Source organism: Crocodylus siamensis, chromosome 2 (genome assembly GCF_052110815.1).
Source record: "Crocodylus siamensis isolate JL-2025a chromosome 2, ASM5211081v1, whole genome shotgun sequence".
NCBI lineage: Eukaryota > Metazoa > Chordata > Crocodylia > Crocodylidae > Crocodylus > Crocodylus siamensis.
In genome coordinates this window covers 62,400,194-62,424,711 of record NC_143396.1, presented here as the reverse complement: position 1 = coordinate 62,424,711, position 24,518 = coordinate 62,400,194, and the positions used below count along the sequence as shown (strand labels likewise).

The 24,518-nt window shown below is 41.0% G+C and overlaps 1 protein-coding gene across 1 annotated transcript; it reads left to right on the top strand.

Annotated features, from left to right (window-relative positions):
• The first annotated feature begins 46 nt into the window (after nucleotides 1–46).
• CNOT7 (CCR4-NOT transcription complex subunit 7) lies at nucleotides 47–22,080 on the top strand. Its single transcript, XM_090036009.1, has 7 exons — nucleotides 47–220; nucleotides 1,558–1,766; nucleotides 2,109–2,302; nucleotides 3,889–4,050; nucleotides 11,779–11,923; nucleotides 17,458–17,568; nucleotides 20,421–22,080. The coding sequence occupies exons 2-7, from the start codon at nucleotides 1,650–1,652 to the stop codon at nucleotides 20,547–20,549; spliced, it is 858 nt and encodes a 285-aa protein (XP_089892135.1). The 5' UTR covers nucleotides 47–220; nucleotides 1,558–1,649; the 3' UTR covers nucleotides 20,550–22,080.
• The last annotated feature ends 2,438 nt before the right edge of the window (nucleotides 22,081–24,518 follow it).

The window sequence follows — 24,518 nt, the reverse complement described above, 5'->3', positions numbered from 1 at the left end:
AGAGCCCGGGCCGGGGTAGGGGGGAGGTCGGAGGGCAGAGTTGAAAGGTCAGGGCGCGGCGCCCCGTGATGATGTAATGGCTTTGTGCGGTGGGGCGGCGGGGGCAGCAGGTTCTCCGCTTCTCGCACTCGCTCCGTGCGCCGGGGCGTCCTGGGGCCGCCGCCGCCGCCGCCGGGCCCAGCCGTTCCCGCCCCGGCCCGGCCCGGCCGCCTCACGCCGAGTAAGCGCGGGGCGGGACTGGCCTGGGGGCGGCGGCTCCGGGGCGGGAGATGCGTTTCCCGGGGGCTCCGGCCCGAGGGCATCGGTGGGGTGGGCGGGCTGCGGCCCTCTGGTTGCAGATTCCGGCCTGCCAGGGGCTTTCCCCGCTCGCCGTCCGGCCCTGCGCGCGGGAGGGTCCTCGCAGTTTCCCCGGGAGGAGTGGGCTAGGCTGCAGGCGGCCGCAGGTTTAATCTCGGGTTTGTCTCAAGTTTTGACCTGCATGAAACCAGGCTGGGGCAAGGTGGCAATTCCTTGAGGTTGGCCTCGATTGTCTTGGGGCAGAGCATTGGGCTGCGTCGCAGGTACTTAAACGCTAAAAGCAAACAATGGTTTACGCTGGGAGAAAAAATTCTATCTTGGGATCTTATAGACAGATGTGCTCCTTGTCCCGCTTTGCCATGGCAGCTTTGCACTGAGTTCAGGTTGTGGATGTGCATGGGACGCTCTGCATAGCAAGGCAAGGGCTTGGGCTGCATGGCATCTGGTGGTCTGTCCCTCCCAGCCCGTCTTCCCTGTCTTTCTCCGGTTTTTTATGACTCTGTGAAGTGTGTGCAGAGCATCTGAATTGATGCTTTGCCCTGGAACAGTCCAGACCGATTCCAAGGAAATCACCATTCAAGCTGCTTTGCCCCACACTTGTCCTGACTACTGTTTTGATGCGAGTCAAAGCCCTCCTCCCAGTCAGCCCTGGATTAAAGCTTCTAACCAAAGTGGCACAATGAGCATGTGTGTCTAGGATCTCAGGATAAAATTTGTTGTCCAAGGGTAAGCCAGTTTTTAGCCTCCAGTTGATCTACTCCCAGAGTGGACCAAAGATGCTCTTAATACAGCATAAGACTGTTAATGTGGGAGTTATTCTGTTCTATGCTATTTCCCCATCTAAGTCTATCCTTCAGGCTAATCTTGCTTTATTTCATGCTGCAAACTGTCCTGTGATCCCAGCCCATGCTCTTCTACAAGAAGAAATTGCAGTGGTGAGTGTGGGTCTTCTGCAGCTTTCAGTGAATCTCCATGGTACATTCTTCACTGAGATGCTAGACCCAATCTGCACACCCAATGTGCTTGGTTATGTGGAAGTTGACCAAGCTAATGGGTTGAGTACCCAAGTGAGAACGTACTGTTTTTGAAGATAGCACTAGTTTGTACAACTATGTCCACGTGCTTTTAGTGACTAGGAGGTTTACTTAGTTTAGCATGTCTCAGGCAAGAGATCAGTCTTGTTGCTTATTAAGGAAATGGCTCTTGTCAGATAATTGGACATAAACATTTAACTTTTTTAAAAATCTTGTTGCCTTTTAGGTTGAAAAGGAAACCCTAAATCCTTTTTTTTATGAACCTGATCGTCAGTCAAGTATAACTTTTTTGATGCATGATATCTAAACCCCCCCACTATGCCAGCAGCTACAGTAGATCATAGCCAAAGAATCTGTGAAGTTTGGGCTTGTAACCTGGATGAAGAAATGAAAAAAATTCGTCAAGTTATACGGAAGTATAACTATGTTGCCATGGTATGTCTGTGACTGATTTAGCATAGCATTGGATCATATTTTGTCTTTGCGAGAATATTGCAAATACTGAAATGACAGCATTTTTGAGGTTGGATCTTTCCCATTAAAGGTAATGAATTTTGACTGAAAAAATGCTGAATTATTAGTGCAGGTAATCCTTTGTGGCAATATTAATGTTTACTAGTGTGTACTAAAGATGGTACCATCATTTTAGTGTGAGTGCCGATAACACTGTGCTTGAAAAAAAATGTTTAAATGCTTGTTGAATGAGTGACATGTAAATACATTCCTTTCCTCCCCTCCCCTCCCTTCATTGAAGCTACTACTTTTATTTTTTGATAGGACACAGAATTTCCAGGAGTAGTTGCAAGGCCTATTGGAGAATTCCGAAGCAATGCTGACTATCAGTACCAGCTACTACGCTGTAATGTAGACTTGCTAAAGATAATTCAGCTAGGGCTGACATTTATGAATGAGCAAGGCGAATACCCTCCAGGAACTTCTACGTGGCAGTTTAATTTTAAATTTAATTTAACGTAAGTGGCGAATCTCATTGTGTGTTTGTTTGTGTGTGTGTTTGTTTTTATGAGGGGTGCACCGATTAAAGATTTTTAGGGCTGATACCAGTGGCCAGTTATTAACACGCAATATTGGCTGATACCGATCTGATTGTTGATTATGCAGCCTGGCAGCTTGGAGAGCAGCGTCCAGCTTGTAAGTGCTGGGGTGGGGAAGAGGCATGGAGGGGAGCAGATTGAGACCAGTGTGGTGAGGGAGTGAGGCTGTGGCAGGGGCAGGTGCTGCCCTAGACAGGGGGCTTGGGATGGAGCCACAAGTGGCTTGTCTGGGGGCACAGATCCTGCTGCTATACATAGCACCAGGGGAGTCATGGGAGGGGGTGTCATGTACCCCCTGATCTGTATGCGGGGTAAGGGTGGGCTGCTGTTGCAGGTGGGGGCTGGGGGTGGTGCTCAGCTCTTCCTGGTAGGGGGGTTGGCAGCAGTGTTGGGGTGGTGGGGGGCGCTACAGGAGAGCCCCCCTCCCCTCACCCTCGGGATGAGGCTGACACTGCCCTCTGATCCACGCTGCCACGGCAGCCCACCCTTATCCCATGCACAGATCCAGGGAGCATACATTTCCCCACCCTCATGGCTCCCCTGAGGGTGTTCACAGCTTTGAAAGGCAAGCTAGTAATAATTGGAACAAAGCTGTATTGGCTTTTTTGAGACCAGATATGGCTAATTATCCAAATAGGAAATCTGATCAACTTCACTACATCAAATTTAATTAAGGTCTCAAAAACATTTTTCCTCTGTCTTTGGTTGCTGTGGGGTCTTTTGGTTTGTAGTGTAGTACTTGGTCTAACGCTATACTTTTTCTAGCTCAATAATGGCATGGTCTAGCAATGATTATTTAGCATGTGGAATACTGGCAATAGTATTATCTCTTCTTACGATGATCTGCATAACCTACACTAACTAACAAATATGACATTTTTTGGATCTATTGAATTGCATCAATCACAATAATGAAAAGAGACTAATTTACAAAACAAATTTTTCCTAGGTGGTTTAAAAACTTAAAATGCAAGGGTGCCAGATGGAGATAATGATCTGGTTTTGGTCAGCATCATAGGTGTTTCTTTCTGTCCATCAGCAGCTTATCTACAAAAACTTGACCAAGATTATCTCTTTTCATAGAATCATGGGACCTCAAGATCATCTAAGCAAGCCCCCCTGCCTTAGACATCTCAGTGATGGAGACTTTTAAGGAAGGTTTTGAAGGAGGACAGTGAAGTAGCTTTACAGCTGTTTATTAGGAAAGGGAGCATAGGTAAAAGTCTAGAAGAATTTACCAAGTAGGGGGTGCAGGCAGGCCCATTGACGGGTTAGAGGTGAAAGCCTGTATTTTGACATGAAATGAAGGATGATGGATAAGATGGGGAAGGACCAAGGAAATGAAGACATATTTGATATTTTGCATGATAGAGATGGAAGACTTGGGTGTCTGGTGGGATTCAAAGAGAATGATGATATTCTTTGTGATTTTACTTAAACATAACACCCAGGGTATTTCTGTGTGAATTTAAATGTTTGTGACTTCATATTTTTTTCCCTTTTAGGGAAGACATGTATGCCCAGGACTCTATAGAACTATTAACAACATCTGGTATCCAGTTTAAAAAGCATGAGGAAGAAGGAATTGAGACTCAGTATTTTGCAGAACTTCTTATGACATCGGGAGTCGTGCTCTGTGAAGGAGTCAAGTGGCTTTCATTTCATAGGTAAATACTGAATACAAAATAATATTTGAATTGGCTGTTTATCAGTGCCTTCAAATGTCAGAAGTAAAAACAACTAGCTTTGGGATTTCAACAGTACAGCTAATGCTGGATTACTTCCAAGTATAGTAAATTGACTTGCAAAGGTTTGTTTGAATGTTGCTATTCAAGTTCAAGCTTCCAAATCTGTTACTAGGAAAAGGGGCAGGAGGAGGGGCACAGCAGCCAAATGGCTGCAGCAGGTGGCGTTAACCGCTTCCGGGGCTGCAGTGGGGAGCAAAGTTGGGGGAACCGTCATGGCGGGGGGGCAGGGGGTGCAGCTTTTGCTGCTACACACCCCGGGAGGGCTGCAAGCTGGGGGGCTGCACCAGGCTCTTCCTGGGGCATGTGTGCCCCTGGATCTGTGTGTGGGATGAGCAGGCTGCCACCTGCCCAGAGCACCGGAAAGAGCTTAGTGCCACCCTCAGCCTGCAGCGGCAGCCTTCTTGTCCTGCCCACGTGTGCCCCCCCAGGAAGAGCCCAGCGCAGCATCCCAGCCTGCAGCCCCCCTGGGGTGTTCATAGCAGCAAAAGCCACGCTTCCCTCCCCCACGCCCACTGACAGTTTCCTCCGCAACTGGCGTCAGCTGTTCTCAGGGCTGCTGCAGCAGGGACTTGGGTGAGTGGGAACAAGAGGAGCCCTGGGGCACATGGGACGTGGCACGGCTTGTCTGCACTCCACCCCAGCCCCTGCTGCAGTGGCCCCAGGAATGGTTGATGCCAGCTGACTGCAGCCGCTGGGCTGCACCGTGTCCTGACCCCCTGGGGTTCTGCTTGTTCCCACTCGCCCCAGGCCCTGGGCTGCGCTGTGCCGTGGTACAGGCAGGTGCTGTTGGCTGCTCCCAGGGCCACTGCACCAGGGACTGGGGTGAGTGCAAGCAGAGCCCTGGTGGGGTTCAGGGTATGGTGCAGCCCAGCAACTGTAGGAAGCTGGCATCGGCTGTTCCTGGGACCGCTGCAGCAGGGGCTGGGGTGAGGAGGGACAAAGCTGCGCTCTGCCCCCTGGTCTTCTGCTTGTCCCCACTCACCCTAGCCTGTGCTGCAGCAGCCCTGGGAACAGCTGATGCCAGCTGTCTGCACCATGGCACGGCACAGCTCAGGGACTGGGGTGAGTGGAGATGAGCAGAGCTTGGGGGGTTGGGGCACGGTGCAGCCCAGTGGCTGCAGGTAACTGGCATCTGCTTCTCCCAGAGCAGCTGCAGGAGGGGCTGGGATGAGTGGGGCCCCAGTCCCAAAGCCCTTTCCCTTCCCACAGACTTACCTGCTTGGGGGAGGGAGAGAGTGCCTATGCCGATTTTTGCATAAGAGTGAATTTACCTCTCATATAACAAATTTGGGGTATAAAAGATGTTATTGCATAACAGCAAATTCGTATATACAGAACTCGCATAAAGCGAGGGAAACTTGTAGTCTGAAACTACATGACAAATCAAAGTAAATGGATATTTTTAAGATTCAGCTGAGCACTTAATAATTGACTATTACTTGTTATGAGCATATTAACTGATCAAACATTTTGCCATTCTAATACATACAGAATTGTATTATAGATTCACAGAAATATTGCTTTCCCTTTTTAGATGCTCAAAGTGCAGTGCACAACTTAAAGTCTTCAGACTTATGAACCAGCAGATGGCACTGCCTCTTTATGTACCACATATGTGCAAGTCGTGAAAAAAAGTAACTGTAAACTGCTTTCCTATTTTGGGCCCCCCTTTTTATAAACTAAATATAGGAGTGCTTAGTGAAATCTTTTATAGAAACTAGTCTTATTTTGTATGATTAAATTAATTTCACATTCACATATTTATCTTGGTCTTTTAATAAGTTGCAGTGCACTACTGTTTTCTTCAGCTTTTTACCAATATTTCCTTTTTTGCCTGAGATTTGTGATCTCTTTGCCCTGTGCTTCAGTCCACAAGGAATATTTACTCCAGTTACCAGTAGGTAAATGCACTCTGCAAAGAATTCCATTCAAAATAAAAAGCTTAATGTAGCCTTTTAGCTGTTGTACAAACTGACTGCTAATGTTTCTCCTATTCCATTATATGAATCCATTTTGCTATACAAAAACAGAACCTCTAACACAAACATAAGACATGGTTTTGTTGTTAGTGGGAGTTAAATGTTGCCTATATGTAATGGAGTTGTTGTGTAGTCAGTTAGATACTGAAGATAGTTTTACACTTGTGCAGCCAACAGTGGATTTTAAGATCTATTGCTAAGTAATGCCCTCATTTTGACACTTTAATTATTGGGTACTAGGCAATGAAACAAAAGCTTCCTAAAAAAAAGTGACAGCTATTTTGGGACTATAAATAGATTAAACTATTCTCAGCTATTTTTGTTTATCATGATGTATTTGTGATTAACGTGTAGCTTATTACTGGGGTTTTTTTTTTTTGAGTGAATTTTTGTTTGTCCTTAAGTACTGATGCTTCATTTTTAACAGACCCAAATACACTGATATTTATGTGTTATCCCATTCCCCCTCCCTTCCAGAGTACTGAGAAATAAGTTCAGCACTAACAAAAGCAAAAATGTAGCATTAGTTTAAATATGCATACAAAAAAGTGTCTGTGAAGCCAATACCGACGATTTCAAGTTTTGAATTTAAAAGAGTAAGTTACTTGTTTACATCCATGCTGAAGCATATGTAGAAGGCATAATGTTGTTAGCATTAGTTTTTTGCAATTCCTGTGTTTTGTACATATCAACTCATTTGGCTTTATAACAAGATTTAATCGAGATAAAAGAGCTGTTAGTAGTGAGAAAAGAAATCTCCCTTGAGTTGGACTCTGATCAACACGGCTTTGAAATAGCTGAACAGTTTATTTACCAGAAGAAACATTGTTTCCCTGGCAATAACTTTAAGTATTTCAAACTACAAGTAACCAACTAGCAGACCTGGTTGTAATGCAGCTGTATGTCTGTAATGCAGTTGTTTAACTTGTTCACTACTTTCTACAAATTCCTAGTGTGAATGGGAAGAATTTGTTTCAAGTGCCCCTGAAAGGGGGATAAGATCCTGGATGGGTGATGGAACAAGTTCAGGGTCAACTGTGTTTTAACTGTTCCTGACATACTTAAGTTTGCTAAACTTAAGGACGTTCCCACCCATTTGAGAGCAAAATCGCACCCCTTCCTGAGAGTGAGATTCCAGTACAAGCCAGAGTGCAGAGGTAGCCAGAAAAAAAGTCTTGTTTGCCAGTAGAGCTTGTTTTAATTTGGGAAGCCAGTATAACCTACCCAGAAAGACTTTTTTCCCCTGTATGTGCCATGTCTTACCCTAGGTAGTTTCTTGTAATACAGCTGTGCTGTGTTTTGATTAGGGATGTGAAAGATGATTCTTGAAGATATAGGTGTGCTGACAGAAGCCTTTTAGTGCAGATATGTCATTGCAACTAGCTTGTTGGAACTAGTCTTACTGAATAAAGCTTTTCCACATAGGTGCATATCACTTATGTGTGGGCACTTTTAAATACTGTTATATCCTAGTGTATTCTACTGTAGACTTGGGATAACTATGCCAGCAATTCCTTTCTGGTATAAACAAGGCCTGCTGGTTGGGTCTTTAGTTATTCAGGTCATTAAGTACACTAGGGCTCACATTGCTGTGGACATTCAGTGGCTTTTTGAAGTCCAGTGATTTCTTGGAGGCTTTGCCTTTAGTCCTTTGATTTGCAGACAACCTCAGTTGCATGGGGTGGAATACTCTTTAGCTGAAGACCTTCATACTTGAACACACAAAACTAACTTGGTGAGCTAGATGGTGCAGGGTACATTTTAAGAAATCTTTTCTTGCTCCTCTTTATATTGGGTAATTTCATTCGTAATCAAGCTTTTATTAAGTAACAAGTTAAAAAAGCATAAATAACATTGGAAATTGTTTATTTGTATGTTCCACAAGAGTGGTTCTTTTTCAAGAACTCTAAAATCTTTTCTAATATAAATAGTGGCTGTAAATGTGCTTAGGTTTTTAATTCCCAACCATATAATAAATGTTGCATGCCTAGAATCTGTACCTAGGCTTTCACTTGATTCAGTAATTACTAACTTCAGTGGAAGGGAATGTTCTTAACAGTAATTCTGATGTGGGTTTTATTCCAACTTCGTTATCTTGTTCTGCCTTAATGTCCTATTAATATATTTTTTATAAACCTGTCTGATTTTATTGAGAAATACTCAGTACCTCTGAAAATCAGCTATTATGTAAAAATCTTGATCCATATTTGACTTTTGATTTAATGATATTCATTGCATGCAAATTGATTTTTTTTTCCAGAGATTCCTCTGAGAAGTCAACACCAGATAGGTAGCAGTTCTCTGTTGCACTGGACAACTGCAATTTATCATCTTTCTTGACCACAGGCAATTTCCAGATATGGGTGCATGTTTTACTTGCATGTCACTAATTGCTTTTGCAAACAGTAGTTATTTCAGAGGCCCATTATTTTCAGCTCTTATATACAGCCAGTATATCTTTTATACTGCAGCTTGAGGTGCTCAGATATACTGTTTTTTTGGAAGATCTCTTACGCTTTAAGCAGTTAGTTAATTTTTTAGTTGAAGATAGAGTATATCGTTTATAAAAGCAATTTAAGCTTTTCTAGGTCTATAGACTTAATTAGTAGCTTGAGAAGAGTACTTACCTAGTTCATTGGCTATTTAAACTTTTTTCCAAAGTTTAAGACCAAAAGAGAGGAAAAAATGGCAATTCTGTCTTTTTCACAAACTTTTTTTTGAAAGTCATATTGTCTTTGGCTTAGTTTTGTAAATATGAGGTATTATGAGTGCATATTATTTCAGGTTTTCTGTATCTTATGTAATGCAGCCATTCAAAGTTACAGATATAAGGATTGGAAGCTCCTGTGCGTTAGGATGTAAACCAAAAACTGACTGCCTGCCACTTTTATAAAGAATCTTTCCTTTACATAATGGGGCATTTTACACTTTCTTCTCTGTTCAGCACTGGCCTCTCTTGAGTATGGATTTCTAAGTTTAGGCTACAAAGTTGGTTTTGATCCAAATTTGGAAGGTCTGCTGCTCCTGTGAGAATAAATGTGGATGTTTGGTAACCTACACAAATAAAATATGAATGTATTATGTGCGTATTTGTGTGAAATTGTATCCACTAGGTTGTGAAATAATCTTTGATTGTTGTGGTACACTGGAAATGTGTATAAACACGTTCAGTATGAATATTTGAGAGACCTCTATGTTGAGCTGAACAAACAGTCTTGGTTTATTTTCCAGAAATACATGCATCTTGAGTTAAAGGTCTGCATGCAATGGAGAGAAATAATTCATGCCATTGAGTACTCCACTGTTAAGGTTCTTGCTGTGATTTTATTTATTTATTTTCTGTATGAGGGCCCTGAAAAAAACTGCTTCCTTATGTCCACACAACCACAGATGTAAATGAATATTTCCTCTCCTGCCACAAACTTAACTTCTGGTAGTGAACTTGATTTAAAATCCTGGTCAAAACCATTTTTAACAGTTCTTGCAGTATTACTTCCATTCAGAAACTGAAATAGAAGATTCAGCATGTTTTTGGTAATTTCATTGTATAAGACTTTCTCAGGAAGTTAAGAAATTTGTGGGAAAGCAAAAGTACAAACATTAAACAGTATAACTATTCCTCTGCATTAGAAGGACAAGTTTTGATTTGGCCTTAATCATGAGTGAACCAGTCTGAAGTGACTGACTGGCTGATAACTCTCTGATCTCCATAAATGCCAAGGTCTCTCTAATCCTGTCTTCTCAGGTTTTGGTTCTTAGTGCCCTTTTAGATTTTCTTTGAATTTTTTCTTGCAAGTGTGAGCAAAATAATTGCTTTCATGGTCTCAAGTTTAACTGTTAAGTAATTGGGCTCACTGCTCTATAGTTTTACCCTGTTTGTCTCAATTGAAGCTCCTACATTTACTAGCCAGGGAGCAAAGGCGTCAGACTGCTGCTGGAGATTTGGAGTGTTGCCAGTGCAGCTTCAAAGGGACATCTGCAGCAGTGGGAACCTTAGATGCTGTGCCTGCCTCCTTTAACTAGAAATCCACAGTATACAGGAAACCCCCTTGGGAGGAGCATAAGCAGCTGTACCTTTCCTGTAGCCTCTGAGAGTGGACTTTAGGAAATGATCCATTCTTGGGTATCTACTTAGAATTCACTAGTTTTTCTTCCTTTAAGTAGTATGATGGTAAGACTATGAATATAGTCAAACTGATTTAAAAAAGATGATGGTTCTAAATCATCTATATGTAAATACAATTCCATTTGCAGTAGGTATAAACTGCATCCAGGATACTCAGGACCTGATTCTGCCTTTGAAGTCAGTGGGATTTTTACACGGGTATGTGCACCCAGCATGCAGAAACTCTCTCCAGGATCTGAGGAATAGGTAGTTAGGTAACATCAGCCAAATGAATGGTCCCACATACTTTGTGTTTTGTTTTGTGTTAATAACATCCAAATGTACCAGATAAGATTTGGACCCCAGTGTGCTGCACAGATGCACTGAGCCCCTGCATGGAAGAGCTTATGGTCTATAACTCAGTGGTACTTTTAACTCCTTATTTTTTTAGGTTTAAGGCACCCCTCCTATCTTTTTTTGGAATTTGGCAGCACCCTGGTTGAAAACCGCTGTTGTGCTGCCTCTGCTTACCTTAGTGGCTCTCAACTGGGGTCAGGCTGCAGCCACTAGATAAAAGTACCCCATGTGCCTCATGCCACTGGTTGACTAGAACTGATTGAAACATGAGTGCATGCTCCTGCCTCCAGTAGGAGGCTAAACCTAAAGCAGGCAGGAACACCCACTCTTGCTGTAGCCATTCACAGTCCACTCCTGTGCTCCTCCAAAAAATGGAGGCACATGGGGCAGTTCTGTTTGTCCTGTATCTGGTCCTGAGGGATGCTGTGTGGGGCCAGACTGGGAAGTGCTGTGGAAGGAGCAGGTGCTCTTATCTGCTTAGGTCTATCTAACAGTCTAACAACTTTTATGCAAGCAAGGAGTGCGTGCTTATGCCACAACCCTTCTTGATCTGGCTGTGTATGAGGTGTGACAGAGGGCATATGCAGCCTTAACGAAGATGAAATTTACCCCAGTGCACACAATCTATATACAATGGAAGAAATCCTTCACTTTCAACCTCTACTTTCTTCTATCCAGAAACCTCAGGGCTTATGGAAGGAGCCAAAGCAATATATTTATAGAACCATAGAAAATTAGGGTTGGACGGGACCACAGGAAGTCACCTAGTCCAACCCCCTGCTTAAAGCAGGACCATCCTCACCTAGATCCAGTTATCAGTTGTGTATCTTTGCAGTAGGTCCTGACTTGGCAACTGAAACATCAGCTACGTGGGATGGATAGGGCAGTGCAGTGTAGTCACCGCTAAACCTAGAGGGGTCAAGTTGTTAAGGTTCATTCAATCATTTGGCTTCTAAGCCTGCCAGTAGGATGCATCTGTGTTTGTAGTCTCATGATGTGCAGATATGCCTTCTGGAAACTGCACTGTAACAATCTGTCTTCTGTGTAGTTATATTTAACTTTATTTGCAGAACACCACTTATTTTATTTTTATGTATTTTTAATATATTTATATACGTATATAAAACTTAAATAGTTTTATTCTGGAGATGAGAGTCTTTGTAGAGTCATCTACCTGATAATTATTTTTATGTGGTTAATTTGCAGTGGTTATGACTTCGGCTATCTAATCAAGATCCTCACGAACTCTAATTTACCTGAAGAAGAGCTGGACTTTTTTGAGATACTCCGGTTGTTTTTCCCTGTTATCTATGATGTGAAATATCTCATGAAGAGCTGCAAAAATCTAAAGGTAAACCATTTGATTTGTGCTTCAAAACCAGTGTTCTAGGAGGGCAATTTTCTACAAAAATAAAATAAACTTTTTGCTACCTTGTCCTGCAGTGAGCTCTGCCTTGATGGTATTACTTGCCAACCATTGTTCTGATTTACTGAATTTTGATCATTTGGTGGTAAAGTTACTGCTAGAATGTAAGAGGCAGGTGGAAGCATCCACTTCAAGACTTGTAGCTTCTTGCTATTTAAAAATAACAAACCAATCCCATGTTAGTGGCAGTGCCATAAACGGTGCTGTTCACAATAGAACTGTTAGGAAGTAATCCCTCACTATTCATTTATCAGACTGTGAGAGCTGAACTTCATCTTCAGAAGCTCTAGCATCATTCCTCACTGCTTAGTTTACTATAGGGCTGCAGTTGTTTTGGCTAGAAGCAAGATGCGCAGTGATGGCTATGGCAGTGGAAAAGTGCTTCATGAAAAGGAAGAATGTGTCGGGAGCATCAGGTAGTTCTGTAGGTGAAGCTTAGCAGCAGCCTAGGCTCAGGGGCAATTCTTGACTTCTAGAAAAGATAAAGTGTAGAAACTCATTTCTTCAAGCCAGTTAGGCTACTAATTTCCTTGGTCTATTAGGCATAAGATTTGGAGAAGATTTTATTGGATGGGAGAATGAATATGAAATAGGAATGGATGCATGAAGGCAAAGACAGCAAGGTAAAAATATGCCACTGGTTTGTTACAGCTGTTCTGGCTGAAGAAGCCCATGTGCCTGATTTGGTGATGAAATGAAAAGTGTGCAACTGATGTGAGGCTGTCAGACTCACTGAAGGCAGTACATGGGAACGTGGTCTGACTGAATGAGAGCTCAAATGAAAACCTGGACACTTGACTGACTAATAGTACAACCAAATCCTGAATAAGGGAGAATTTACCACATTTTTTATTTCAAAATACTGAGCCAATGGTCTACACAATGCTGATGGAGCTAAACTTTTTTTTTTTTTTTTTTTTTTTGTCAATATCTAAATAGGACATGTAACTTTCAACCACTGTCCTTGTGATGACTAGGAAGAAAAGAGCACGATTTCCACCATCTCTGCTAATCAGTCTGACACTGAGAATGGGGAAAACCAGTCCCTTTTCAGTTACAAACAAGCTGCCCTCATGTTGGTCAGGAGTTTGCATTCTGACAGGAACCTACACCAATCTGGGAGATGGCTGGGTATTGAAGAATATTAGAGACTGTTACAGTTTTTCCCCCTGTTCCCTCCCCCCGCTTGGGGCCAAGGGACAAATGAAGTAGATACAGAGCTGCAGAAGTATTTGAAAAAACAAATGAATAAAATGTCATCATGAGCAGAAAAGGCACTTGTGCTGCTTTAACACTGGCTCTTTCTTTTGCCAGCCATTACCTGTATACTTGACTTTATGGACTTGGGGGGGCTGGGGTAACAAATTTCAGGATAATAAGGATTTTGGGGGGTGGGGAAAAGATTTGTCAGTTGTTACACGGTTGAGTGTGTTCCTTATGACACTTGCATTTGAAGAATGTGATGTGCATTGTTTGGGAAGATCATAGTAGCATTTTGTAAAAATATGGTGGAGTTTTCAGTCTTTAAGAATGGAGAACCCTTTTCAAAGTTGGAAAAATAAGTCGGGTTTGGACTCCTGCGATCAAATTCTGGGTACCTTGACCGGACCAGTAACGATAAGAGACAAGATCTGGAGTACCCTGTCCCTTCAGGCATTATTGAAAGAATCTCATTACTTTCCACAGCAATGAAATGCTGCCAGCCATGTGGATTTGTATCAAACTGAGAACAACTGCTTGAAATGAAGCTAGTGAAGCAGTCAGTGTCTGAGTTTTCAGAAGTCAGACTGATTACTTTGTATACACAGTTGCCTAATTTCTGTGCATTTTCTTCTCGAGTCTTTATTAAACTTCAGTGAATTGAATGTCTCTGCAGTTGTTGTCTACTGACATGAACCAACTACTTCTTGTTCATTTTATTAGACACAATTCTTTATAAACTTGATGCTTTTTAAACTATTTTTTTGTTTGCTTTGGGAACAGGAATAAGATTGTGTGAGTGCTGGCTGCAGCCGTTTTATGGAGCTGTCTCCTGGCAGGCTAGTCGGAACACTATTAGAAGAACAGAACAGCACTAATTCTTACTCCCTATCCTATATTTCTTTCTGTGTGAAGTGTCGTTGCAGCCAGACAGCCAATCCTACCCCAAAGGGGAAGGAAGACCCGGTAATTTAAAGTAGGACTTGTTAAGCCAGGAATTAAACTTGGGTCCCCCAAGAGGTGTCCTGTATGACTTCAAGTAAATTTTATGTTATCCCAGCTTCTCAAGGGATTAGAATAGGGGAGTACCTAAACACCTTTAAACATATGGGGCAAATATTATTTCCCCATCTTGTATGGTATTGAGGATCAATATGTGAATGACGGAGCTGCGTAAGATGTTTCTGCCTGCAGTCATTAGTAAGCTAGGGTGTGAATTTACAGTATGCTAGCTTCTCTGTACTAAGTGTCTTCCCATAGACACTTACAGTCCAATAAGGCTGACCACACACACGGTTACTAGCTAGTGCACTGTAAATTAAATTTTTTTGCTTACACCAGAGAAATGGCCCTGAGACATTATGGTAATGAAGACCTACCTGTACAGATAACATAGCTATATTGGACCATGTCTGAATTTTCTATAAGGGTGAGACTTGCCAAGTAACATGGCATGACTGGCAACTTGTAGCACTGTGTTGAAATTTTTGTATTTTGGGGTGAAATGCTTTATATAGACCTCTGGTTACTAATTTATTTATTTTGATCTGGTGTCCAAAAGAGTGACCAAAAAGAGAGACCTTGTATCCCATTATTAGTCTCTGGGGATATGCAAAGTTTTTTCTCTTGCTTTTAACTGTTGTTATTTTGAGATGGACAGTTTTGATCAATAGTTTAAAAATAGGTGGGTGTCTTTTAAGGATCTTTCTTGATAAATCTTGGGCACTATTCACAATCAGAGAGGGTGCTATCACTAGTAGTTCCTCGATTATTTTCACTTTCGTTGTATTCCAGACATTGTAGTCAGTAACTACTCCCTTTCTCTTGTAAATGGAATACATTCAAGGAAGTTTCTTTAATGGACCTTTGAGCCCAGTTAGAATTGGTAGACAGTCATGTAGTTAACTGTATATGAAGAGGGAAGTAACCTTGTGCTGCTGTCTTTAATTGGCCCTTTTTAGTTTTAAAGGGCATGAGTTTTAAGGGGATCTATGTACTAATAGGCTTGTTTGTGTAGTAGTTCTAATTCATACACTTTGAAAAGCTGAGAACATCTCTTTAGTTTCTCTCTTCCTACACTTAGCTCGCATTTGCTTATTGAAGAGGAGAAGCTAAGTAACACTGAATTGACATACCACATACAAATAGTGACAGAGATCAAACTGACAGTCTCAAGCTAAACATAGTTCCTCATCTGTCATATTACTACCATGGATAACTAGATAATGTTGTTTCTACTTATTCTCATGCTGAAGAAGGTAAAATAGATTCATGGTCACTTTTGGCTTTTTGGCTTTTTTTCTTGTGCCCCTCCTTTGTTCTTCCCCTCTTCCTCCCTTCCCCTCACCCCCCCTTCAGAGATTTTTTAAAATTGCTGCCTAGGGCAGGGGGGAAAGCACTTTAAGGCTTTTTCCTAGTTGTAATTTTGTTGCCATCAGAGAGAGAGATGGTTTAATACAGTCTGCCTGCCTTTGCTTCAGTCCCGAAGGTAACTTCTTTAAAAAATAAAAAAATGTGTAACTGATTTCGTCATACAGAGTTGCTGATATCTCTTCAGGGTAGTTTATTGCACATGCTTATATAGTTATATGGATCCATTACACTGTAATTGTCTGCCCCAATAGATCTATTTGAGGAAGGACCTACTTATTTGTCTAGAGCAGAATTGATTTGTGACAACATCGCTTGCACTTGTAGTAGCCACTGTCTTGTGTGACACTTTAAATAAAAGCTGAATTGGTCAATAGCTGTTTTAGTGTTAATTATAACCAGAGGTCACTAATCTTTCAGTGTCCCTCTCTCATGCTGTAGCTGGTTTCTCAATATACAATCTTTACTGATTTTTGCCTCTCCTTCCAAGTTCATACCCTCTCCACAATTGCTATAGAACCTAATTGTATGAAAAGGTGATATTAGGACACAACAAAGTAAAGATGAAAATACTCAGCTGAAGGCAGTAGTTGTAGCTGCTCAGTTAGATTCCCACCTTTTACTTGTCTGCTCTTTGTTTTCTTTCCCCAGATGTAGGTTTTGCTTTTGAGTTCCAAATTTTGTCGTACTGCCTTTTGGTACTGACTTTTTTCCAGTTATTTATTTATTTATTTATTTATTTATTTATTTATTTGTGCTGGTTTGCTTCCTCATCTGTTCTGGCATTCTCTGCAAGTTTTAATTCATTTGAATTTCCACCAAAAATACACCTGACAAAGATATGAGGGGTATGTTTAGTTGTCACAATCTGCTGGAAGCTAAGAGTTCTCCATAGAGTTATGCTTAACAGGAAGAAATATGCTTGAAGACTGAAGGGTGTTCTACAGGTTACCAGTGATGCATGCATGTGCTACAGTTTAAGAGTCCATGGAGCAGTTCAGTTTAAGCCCTGTATCGACCTGCTGCATGGATAGTCAGTGTTTTAAAATGCATCCTTACTGCACGTGGGCTATTATATCCTTTTTGCATCTAGTAGCTTTCAACATGTGGCTTGAAAACCATCTTAAATAACAAGTTTAGTAAATTACCGCAATAATTGTTTATGCAAAAGCTGCCTTTGTATAGCTTTTAACATTTATTTAACCTGTTTACAAGGTACCTTATTTTGACTCCCCTTATGGCTATTAATAAAATGTTTAAGTTGAAGATTGCACACTAGCTCCCCCTCCCCCTTCATTTTCCAACTGTGCCACTTGGATTCAGGGTGCTCTGATTCCTGAACCATACCTTTTTTCCTGGACTCGATACTGCTTTAGATGCTTGTGGTACTTTTGAAGTGTGGTGAGGGGAGTGCAGAACCCTGAGCTTAGGGTCTGTCAGGTAAGTGAAGAAAAATCTGTATTTTAGATGAAAGCCAATTATTTGCAGACACATTAAAGCTCACATATTTTTAATGATTTGGACTCTTAAATTGCTTGTTTTTAACGTATTATTGTTCACCTTTTAAATTTTAACCCAAAAGAAAAGTTTGGAGTTAAACATTTTTATATATGAATCTGTTTGTCAGCTGCATTAGTCTTTCTGGATGTTGTCAGTGTAACACTGCCATGCCAGTTTTTTTTGATTCTGAGTTGCTGGGGTGACGATGTCTATCGCTTCTCTAAGCCAGTCATTAGTGCTTTAAAGTGTTCTGTTGCTTGCACTATTGTGCCAATGGGCTGAGTTTGTTTTTTGTGCTGCTTTGATTTTAAACGTACAAATAGCTGCTAAGTTAAATTGTCTGACCAGTTAAATTACCTGACTTTTTGTAATGCTGTTTCCTTTTTCAGGGTGGACTGCAAGAAGTTGCTGAGCAGCTAGAGCTGGAAAGGATAGGACCACAGCATCAGGCAGGATCTGATTCTTTACTCACAGGAATGGCCTTTTTCAAAATGAGAGAAGTAAGCGTACGCATTGTTTTCTGCTGTAATTTGCTAGGACAAAAATAGTCTGCCCTAAGTTGCTGTTATGCACTAGTAGGATGCACAAGTACCTTTCACCTCTTCAGGCAATGGAATGTCTACCAGTTTTTCCAGAGGGCAAACAAATGTTTTTTAAAAACAGTGCCTGCTCAAGCAAAGTCAGTGGGCTCACCTTCTTCCCCTGCCCCACAACATTAAATATGTTCCACCACCACAGTCCTCTTCTCTGCTTTTACATACTTATTTGCCTCCTGTCCTATTGTTCCTTTCTGCCATTTGTGGGCCTCTCATCTTTAAGGCAGCTACTGTGGGGAGGGTGCAAGCTGTTTGAGCAAGCTACTGTTGACTGTAGCCTGCTCCAGAAGTCTCCTGGTTGACTGTGACAGGTGTCCCTGGCTTCTCTTTTGGAGCTTCTGCTCACCCATCCTCCAGGTGGTGTACAATATGCCTAACAGAAGCCACGTGTAAAAATGGGCCCATCTACACTGGATGGTTTTATCAGTGTGCCAACTGCAAATACGTTAAATATTTAAGTTGCTGTCTGAGATGGTGCCTTCCATTTCTGTTTGTCCTTTGCTCTAGTGTGATTCCTTGGGTAAACAAACCTGTCTGTCTCTAGTACCTGGGTTAACTTAAGCTTACAAACTTACCAAATATGAACCAGGTAAGCCTTTTTTGTTTTGCTTTGTTTTGTTTTCTTTTTTTCTTTTTTTTTTAATCATCAGGTTGGCTCCACAAATACCAGGGAGAAATTGCACATAAACAGGCTCCATTTTTAACAAGGGGACACGTATTCAAATGGAAGTTTAAGAAACTTCTCTTGCGTCAGTGCATCTCAACTCTGGCTTCGTGCCAGAAAATCTGGGTCCTGTTTAATTCTCAAACAGGGTAATCCTCATCATTAGCAGGTCAAGCCAACCGATTTTTGAAGATTACTTGGATTGAGTTGGCCTTTCCCATACTGAGACATAACTGATGCAGTACATTCTGTGACATCAGCCAGTCCTTACTGCACACTACACTGTCTCCATGTGGTTTGGCTCAAAGCTGTGCTTGGCCTTCAGGGCCCAGACTAGAATTGCGGGATAGGACTATTCTTTTTATGATAAGATCTGAGCGGAGTATAGGCTGGTAATATTCAAGCTTTCCTACCGAGGTCTGCCCATTTGTTGCTAAATTCATGTCTTCACATTTTGAGTATGATCTTAAACAGTATAGAGACAGTGGGAAAAGTGAATAACAGCCATATCTCATAGCTGCAATATTATACTTCGTTCTGGCTTTTGGGGGGAAGGGAGAAGAGAAAACCTATTAAAATTCTCAGCATGGTCTCACTTTTAGCAACCTCTGTTTTTATTGCAAATTATAACTTGTCCTTCACCAGAGTTTTAGACCTCTGGAAAACATTGTGTGTTGTGATGGTAAAACTATAGAGATTTCCTTAAATAAAAGTTGCTACTGTGCAGTGATAATGATACTGTCCATAAATTTCTGGACAGCAATATCATGCACATAGGAAATGCTGCTCTAAACAAATCATTTTTGTGGGGAGAAAGGGTGGATGGTTTCAGACGGTGCATTTTAACTCTTCTGCCTGTGTCAATCCTCTTCCTATTCTTTTCCATGTTGCCTGTTGTCGATTTCTTTTACGCACTGTTCTCTTGCAACTTATTCCATATTTTCCTTATGTCCTCAGTTTTTTGGCTATCCTTGTAGACACGTCTGTTCTTTTTATAGGATTTGATGGTCTATACCTCGTGTACCGTCTGGAAGTTGTCACAGCTAGTCCTTTGCTTTAAAGATGGAAACTAGAGCTGCCTTAAGTTCATATTTGTGTTACTTGGGTTGGGGTGGGGGGGTGTCCAGTAGGTGGAAAAAATAGTTCAGTCATACTTCTTTAACTACTCCTTTTCTGTTCTTAAACCCTTTGAGAGAGACACTATTTGCTCTGTAAAGACATTCTACAATGCTTCATTCTGTGATATCCCTGATGTCTCTGACTGGATTCTCAGACTTCGGTGATGTCTCATAGCTGTGCATCCGGGAATGTCTTTGGGAAACCTAGATAGGTGCCCAGGGATTTGTGTAGAAAAGGGGAGTTTCTGAAATAGAATGTGTGCTTAAATACTATAGGGGTTTTTTGGCTCCTGTCATATGTTCCCTTGTTAATTAATGCTTGTAAAAGTGCTACGTTCGTATTTTCTTAATTCCATATTCATTTTAACTTTGCAGCTCGCTTTCAATCAAATTGCTTCAAAATAAGCTGACAAAGAAATGCATATTCCAGCCTTCCCCAAAACCTGCAATACAGTCTACAGTTAGCTTCAAGGACAAGCCACAGAAGAGTAATGGCACTGAACGTAGACTTAGTTTTAACTTTGGCTGGTGGATAAAAAAACCTCTTTAATCATACTTGCTCTGTATTTCAAGATGCACTCAGTATCTAACACCATACTGAGCAACATGTAGATCTTAGATCATTATGATAGAGGTCCTGCAGACTGCTGAGGAGAAGGCATGTAAAACGCACGTGCAAAGACACTTTTGTGAATGCAACTAACAAAAGTAAGCGGGCTATAATTCTTGAGGTAAAACAGGATTTTCAAGTGTTCACAGTTCACTGCTTTGTCAGAAGAGGTATGTTGAGAGACCCGCTTATACTTCTCTTCATCTTTTTCATAAAAAGGAAGCATACTATATATTTGCCTTTAGATGGCTAGGAAAACGATTATATGTTGTTGCGTTAATTGTTTGTCTCTCATTTAGGCTTGATTATATGAAAAATTAGAGACTTTTCAATATTGATTTTCTCTTTTTTGACTTCTCTTTAGATGTTCTTTGAAGATCACATTGATGATGCCAAATATTGTGGCCATTTGTATGGCCTTGGTTCTGGTTCATCGTATGTACAAAACGGCACGGGAAATGCATATGAAGAAGAAGCCAACAAACAGTCATGACATGAAATGGGAGACCATCTTTTTTGAGCTCCACATGCTTGTATATAGGTTTTATCTCTTGTTGATTCTCTTGGACAATAAGGCTTTTTCCCCTTTCTCAGCACACTTTCTTTTCTGCCTTTCTGTATACTAAATCTGACTGTTCCTATGACAGACTTTGATCTTGATATGTAGAATTTTCTGGGTTAAACTTGGCTTTGTACCCATCGTAGCCCATCTGTAAAGAAGCATGTATAGGTCCAGTGTGGCAGAGAGAAGGGGAAAACTAAATCATAATGAATTGTCTGGTAAACTTACCTAGTTGGTCTTAGTTTTGTTTTTTCCCCAAATTAACAAGCACTGATTTAACTAACTCCCCCATTTTGTGTCTGTCCCTTCCAGTATGCAGGAGTTTTAGCTATTCAAGATTGTGGACCATCAAATTTGCACTTTAGAGAGTGACTTTGACTCAGATCCTCTGTTTTATCTGAAGCTTTGGGGATTTTGCCCTCAGCTAGAAAAACAATAGTCTGCCACAATTTCCAAGTTCACACTGTATATCTTTGGTTTTTGAAGCCACAGAACACCACTCATTCACTGCATAACCTTTGTTCAAGCAAAACAAACTACTGAAATCTTACTAAACTGCTGTTATGTTACTGGTGTTCAGTCATCCAAGTACATCCTGCGCACATCCGCTTCTAATTGGCCTGCTGCTTTAAAACCGATCTGTGATTGGATAGAAAACCAGCAAAGTGTTTGAAAACCAGCTTTACACCCTTCAGGGAAAAATCTTGTGTGATTATTTGATTTTGTATTTGCCACTGAAAGTCTCTAAGGATATTGGAACTGCAGTAGTTCTGTAATGGCACACTTCCTGGATTCATTTCCTAGCTTTTATTCCAGTAATGTATACCTTTATATATTTTTATTTTATAAAGTCATATTTATTATGTACTTGATTTGAGAATTTTGCAAGTCAATTTAGTTAAAAGATAAAACCCAAAGACCTTGAAAAACTCAATTCTGAATTGAAATATTAAATCACAAGGAAGATAAATTGTGCTTTTGTAGTTGCTACAAAGACCGATGGTACAGATTTGTTGTAAAACAACAAAATATAAATAACTTAGATAATAAAGTTACCTGAGGAGTGTAATGCTAGTTTATTTTTGAGTATATCTTAGCAATATATTTTATATATATTGTTTTAAAGGACCGTAAAATACTTTTCTCTTAACCATGCATAGCATGTGTACTGAGCAGTTGTGCAGGAAGACTTATTGAATAGCTAAATACTAACCTGAAATGATGGAATGCACGCCGTAGTGTGTGTGTGCGTGTGTGTGTTATCTACACTAAAATCAATATTAGCAAATCTCCAAATGTTCGCCAAATTGATCTGTTGACCTTGTAATTTAACATATTCTTCTTTCATTGAGTTACAATAATGTAACTGGGTGGTCCTTTTTAAAACAAAGAATTATTTGCATAACAGAGGGTATTTGTTTTTAAAGCTTTTGTAAATAAAGGCTTCGGAAATGTTTTCTTACATATCTACAGACTGGTGGTTTAATTGTAAAACTCTTACCGGAATGTATGTTGTAGCTAATTCAATTCTTGCTTGCTTCCTGTTGTGCTAAGCCAGTGGTTATCATCTTTTTAGACACACAGCCCCCCTGGATAAACTTGAGGCACCCCTTGGAAAATGCCAGCTCTTCATTTTCACCCCCTTTGCTCTATTTTTCTTTGGTCAAATAGTTTTTTCTGTTGCAAAGAACTCAAAGACCACAACTACAGATTTCTATTTGAAAACTCTAGGTTTATTTTGTGGATCATTTGTAAACTTAACAGGGCTAACACTGTGTGACAACCTTCTGAACTCCTGAAAGGATCTCAAGGTACCCCAGGGTGCCTTGGCACCCCGGCTGAGATTCACTGTGCTATGCAGGCCAATTCATGTTTCTAATGTCTGAAAGAGCGTTTCAGTGGCTACCCAAGTGATTCCGCCACTGGCTATTTCTATCCATTCAGAATTTAACAGGGTTCTTTTTCTGTGCATCTCCATTTATTTCGTTGGTACTAGCTTGGTTTGCAAGGGTAAAACTAGTATTTTAGTTTCCAGCTCTGAACTGGAGAAAAAACTACTAAGTGTTTAGATAATTTCCTATACAAATGAGTATGCTGACCTTGTAGATTTAGGTGTGCTTGAAGACTTGCTGAAATCCTGTTTTAGGTAGAAGCCATTAATTTAAAACATTTTGGGGGTATGTAGTTACACTCTGAAGAAAATCCTTGGTGGGTTTTTTGGGTTTTTTTTGTTTTTTTTTTAATGTATTTGATAGATTTTTTTGTTGTTTTTGAAGAAACTTCTCAGTTTTGGATAAGGAATATAGCTGAAGCTTTTGAAAATATCCCTCGGTTACTTATGCTGTTAGAAATGCCTGTGTGCATCTCACCCTAAAACTCTCCAATCACTGTGAAATTTTTATCATCGTGCTTCCATCTGTTCAGGTATTTAAAAGCTGACCACACATTCCTTTTGCAAAGTTAACATGGAGGGTTTTGTTTCTATCAAGGAGTAATTTTACGACAGGAGGAACAAAGTTTGTGAAAACAGATACTTTATTCTGCATGGCCTACATGTTGTAAATTACAGTCTCTAAAAAGATGGGAAGAAGAAAATGACTCCTTGCTAACCATTGAAAATCTGAATGATCTGTTTCAAAGATGGAGCCAGTTAACAATGCTTTAGTGGCTAGAAATTGATAAACACTCCTGTAGTTGAGCTGGTTCAGCAGTTTAGACACATGCCTCCTTTAAAGCCAAGAATTCTCTTTTTCGGCCTCAGATTTGCCTGCCAAGCCTGGGTAAATCTCTCAGTAGTTAGATATGCTTACAGCAAAAGAAATGTGAAAGAATAGGATTCTTAACTGCTTGCCACGTTTGATCCTTTGTCATCAGTTGCATTTTGGGTTCTGATCAGATGGGCCTAGCTCTGTATTAGGATGCATATGTTATAATTAAGTAGGTGAAATGGTGGCTATAAAGGATTCACAGGTTTAAGAAATCCAACACATGATGTTTGAGAACCAAATTGTTTCTTTGACTGTCCACACAGAATCTGTCCTTGATGTGCATGTGTTTCGCATGCCCAAGATTTGGATCATTTTGTTCAGCAAAATGGTGGGATAAATCCTGGTAGCTTGGTGACCTTGCACACCACAACCAAGAGCAAAGCAGATCTAAAGATCCCTCTGTTCCTTAATAAAAATGAAGTTTATTAAACAAATGTTTCCCTTTATGAACCTTCCCCCCCCCGCAATGTCTTGTGAGTCTTCTCTCCAGGACTAACCAAGATTGTCCCTACTTCCTCCCTTACAAAGCATCTAACATTTGTTTGACCAGCACAGCTTAGGCCTGTCCAGAAGTCTAAGCTTCTGTCTTTTGCTCTTAATTCAGCATATTCCACTGGCTTTAGTGCCTTATCCTATAACATCATTTCGTAACACTCAACTTCAAAATGGGTATAGCGTCTTCTGTTATACTACAAATCTGTCTCCCTCTACAATAAAATGAAAACATTTGTAGCAAAAGGCAGGATCCCTTACCTTTTGTGTTTTGAACTTCTATTAAGGATTGTATGTCTGATACTTACCTCTTGCAACCTTTAAGGTGACCATTTTCCATATTGTATTCCTGAAGCATTATAGTCCACCTCACTAGTTCCAGCATTTGACCTTTTTGTTCAATTGTAGCCAGAGAAGAAAGGACTAAGTAGTATAAGTCTTAGCTGGGACCTACTCCACCCCTGCAGCTCTTTCCAAGCCCCCTGCTTTGATGATCTCATCAGGCCACAGAACTGGGACCTGCCCCAGACCAGGGTAGTTCCTAGCCCTGCTCCATGCTTGCAAAGCTGGCAGGGAACAGGCTCCCCAGCTCCTGCCAGCAGGGAGCTTCCAGCACCAACTCTGCAACTGGAGGGCCAGA

Excerpts from the sequence above, each read along its gene's own strand:
- CNOT7 (XM_090036009.1), top strand. The coding sequence starts at position 1,650 with ATGCCAGCAGCTACAGTAGATCATAGCCAAAGAATCTGTGAAGTTTGG. Across the intron at positions 2,303-3,888 it reads AATTTTAAATTTAATTTAAC|GGAAGACATGTATGCCCAGG; the intron begins GTAAGTGGCGAA and ends TTTCCCTTTTAG. Across the intron at positions 17,569-20,420 it reads CCTTTTTCAAAATGAGAGAA|ATGTTCTTTGAAGATCACAT; the intron begins GTAAGCGTACGC and ends ACTTCTCTTTAG.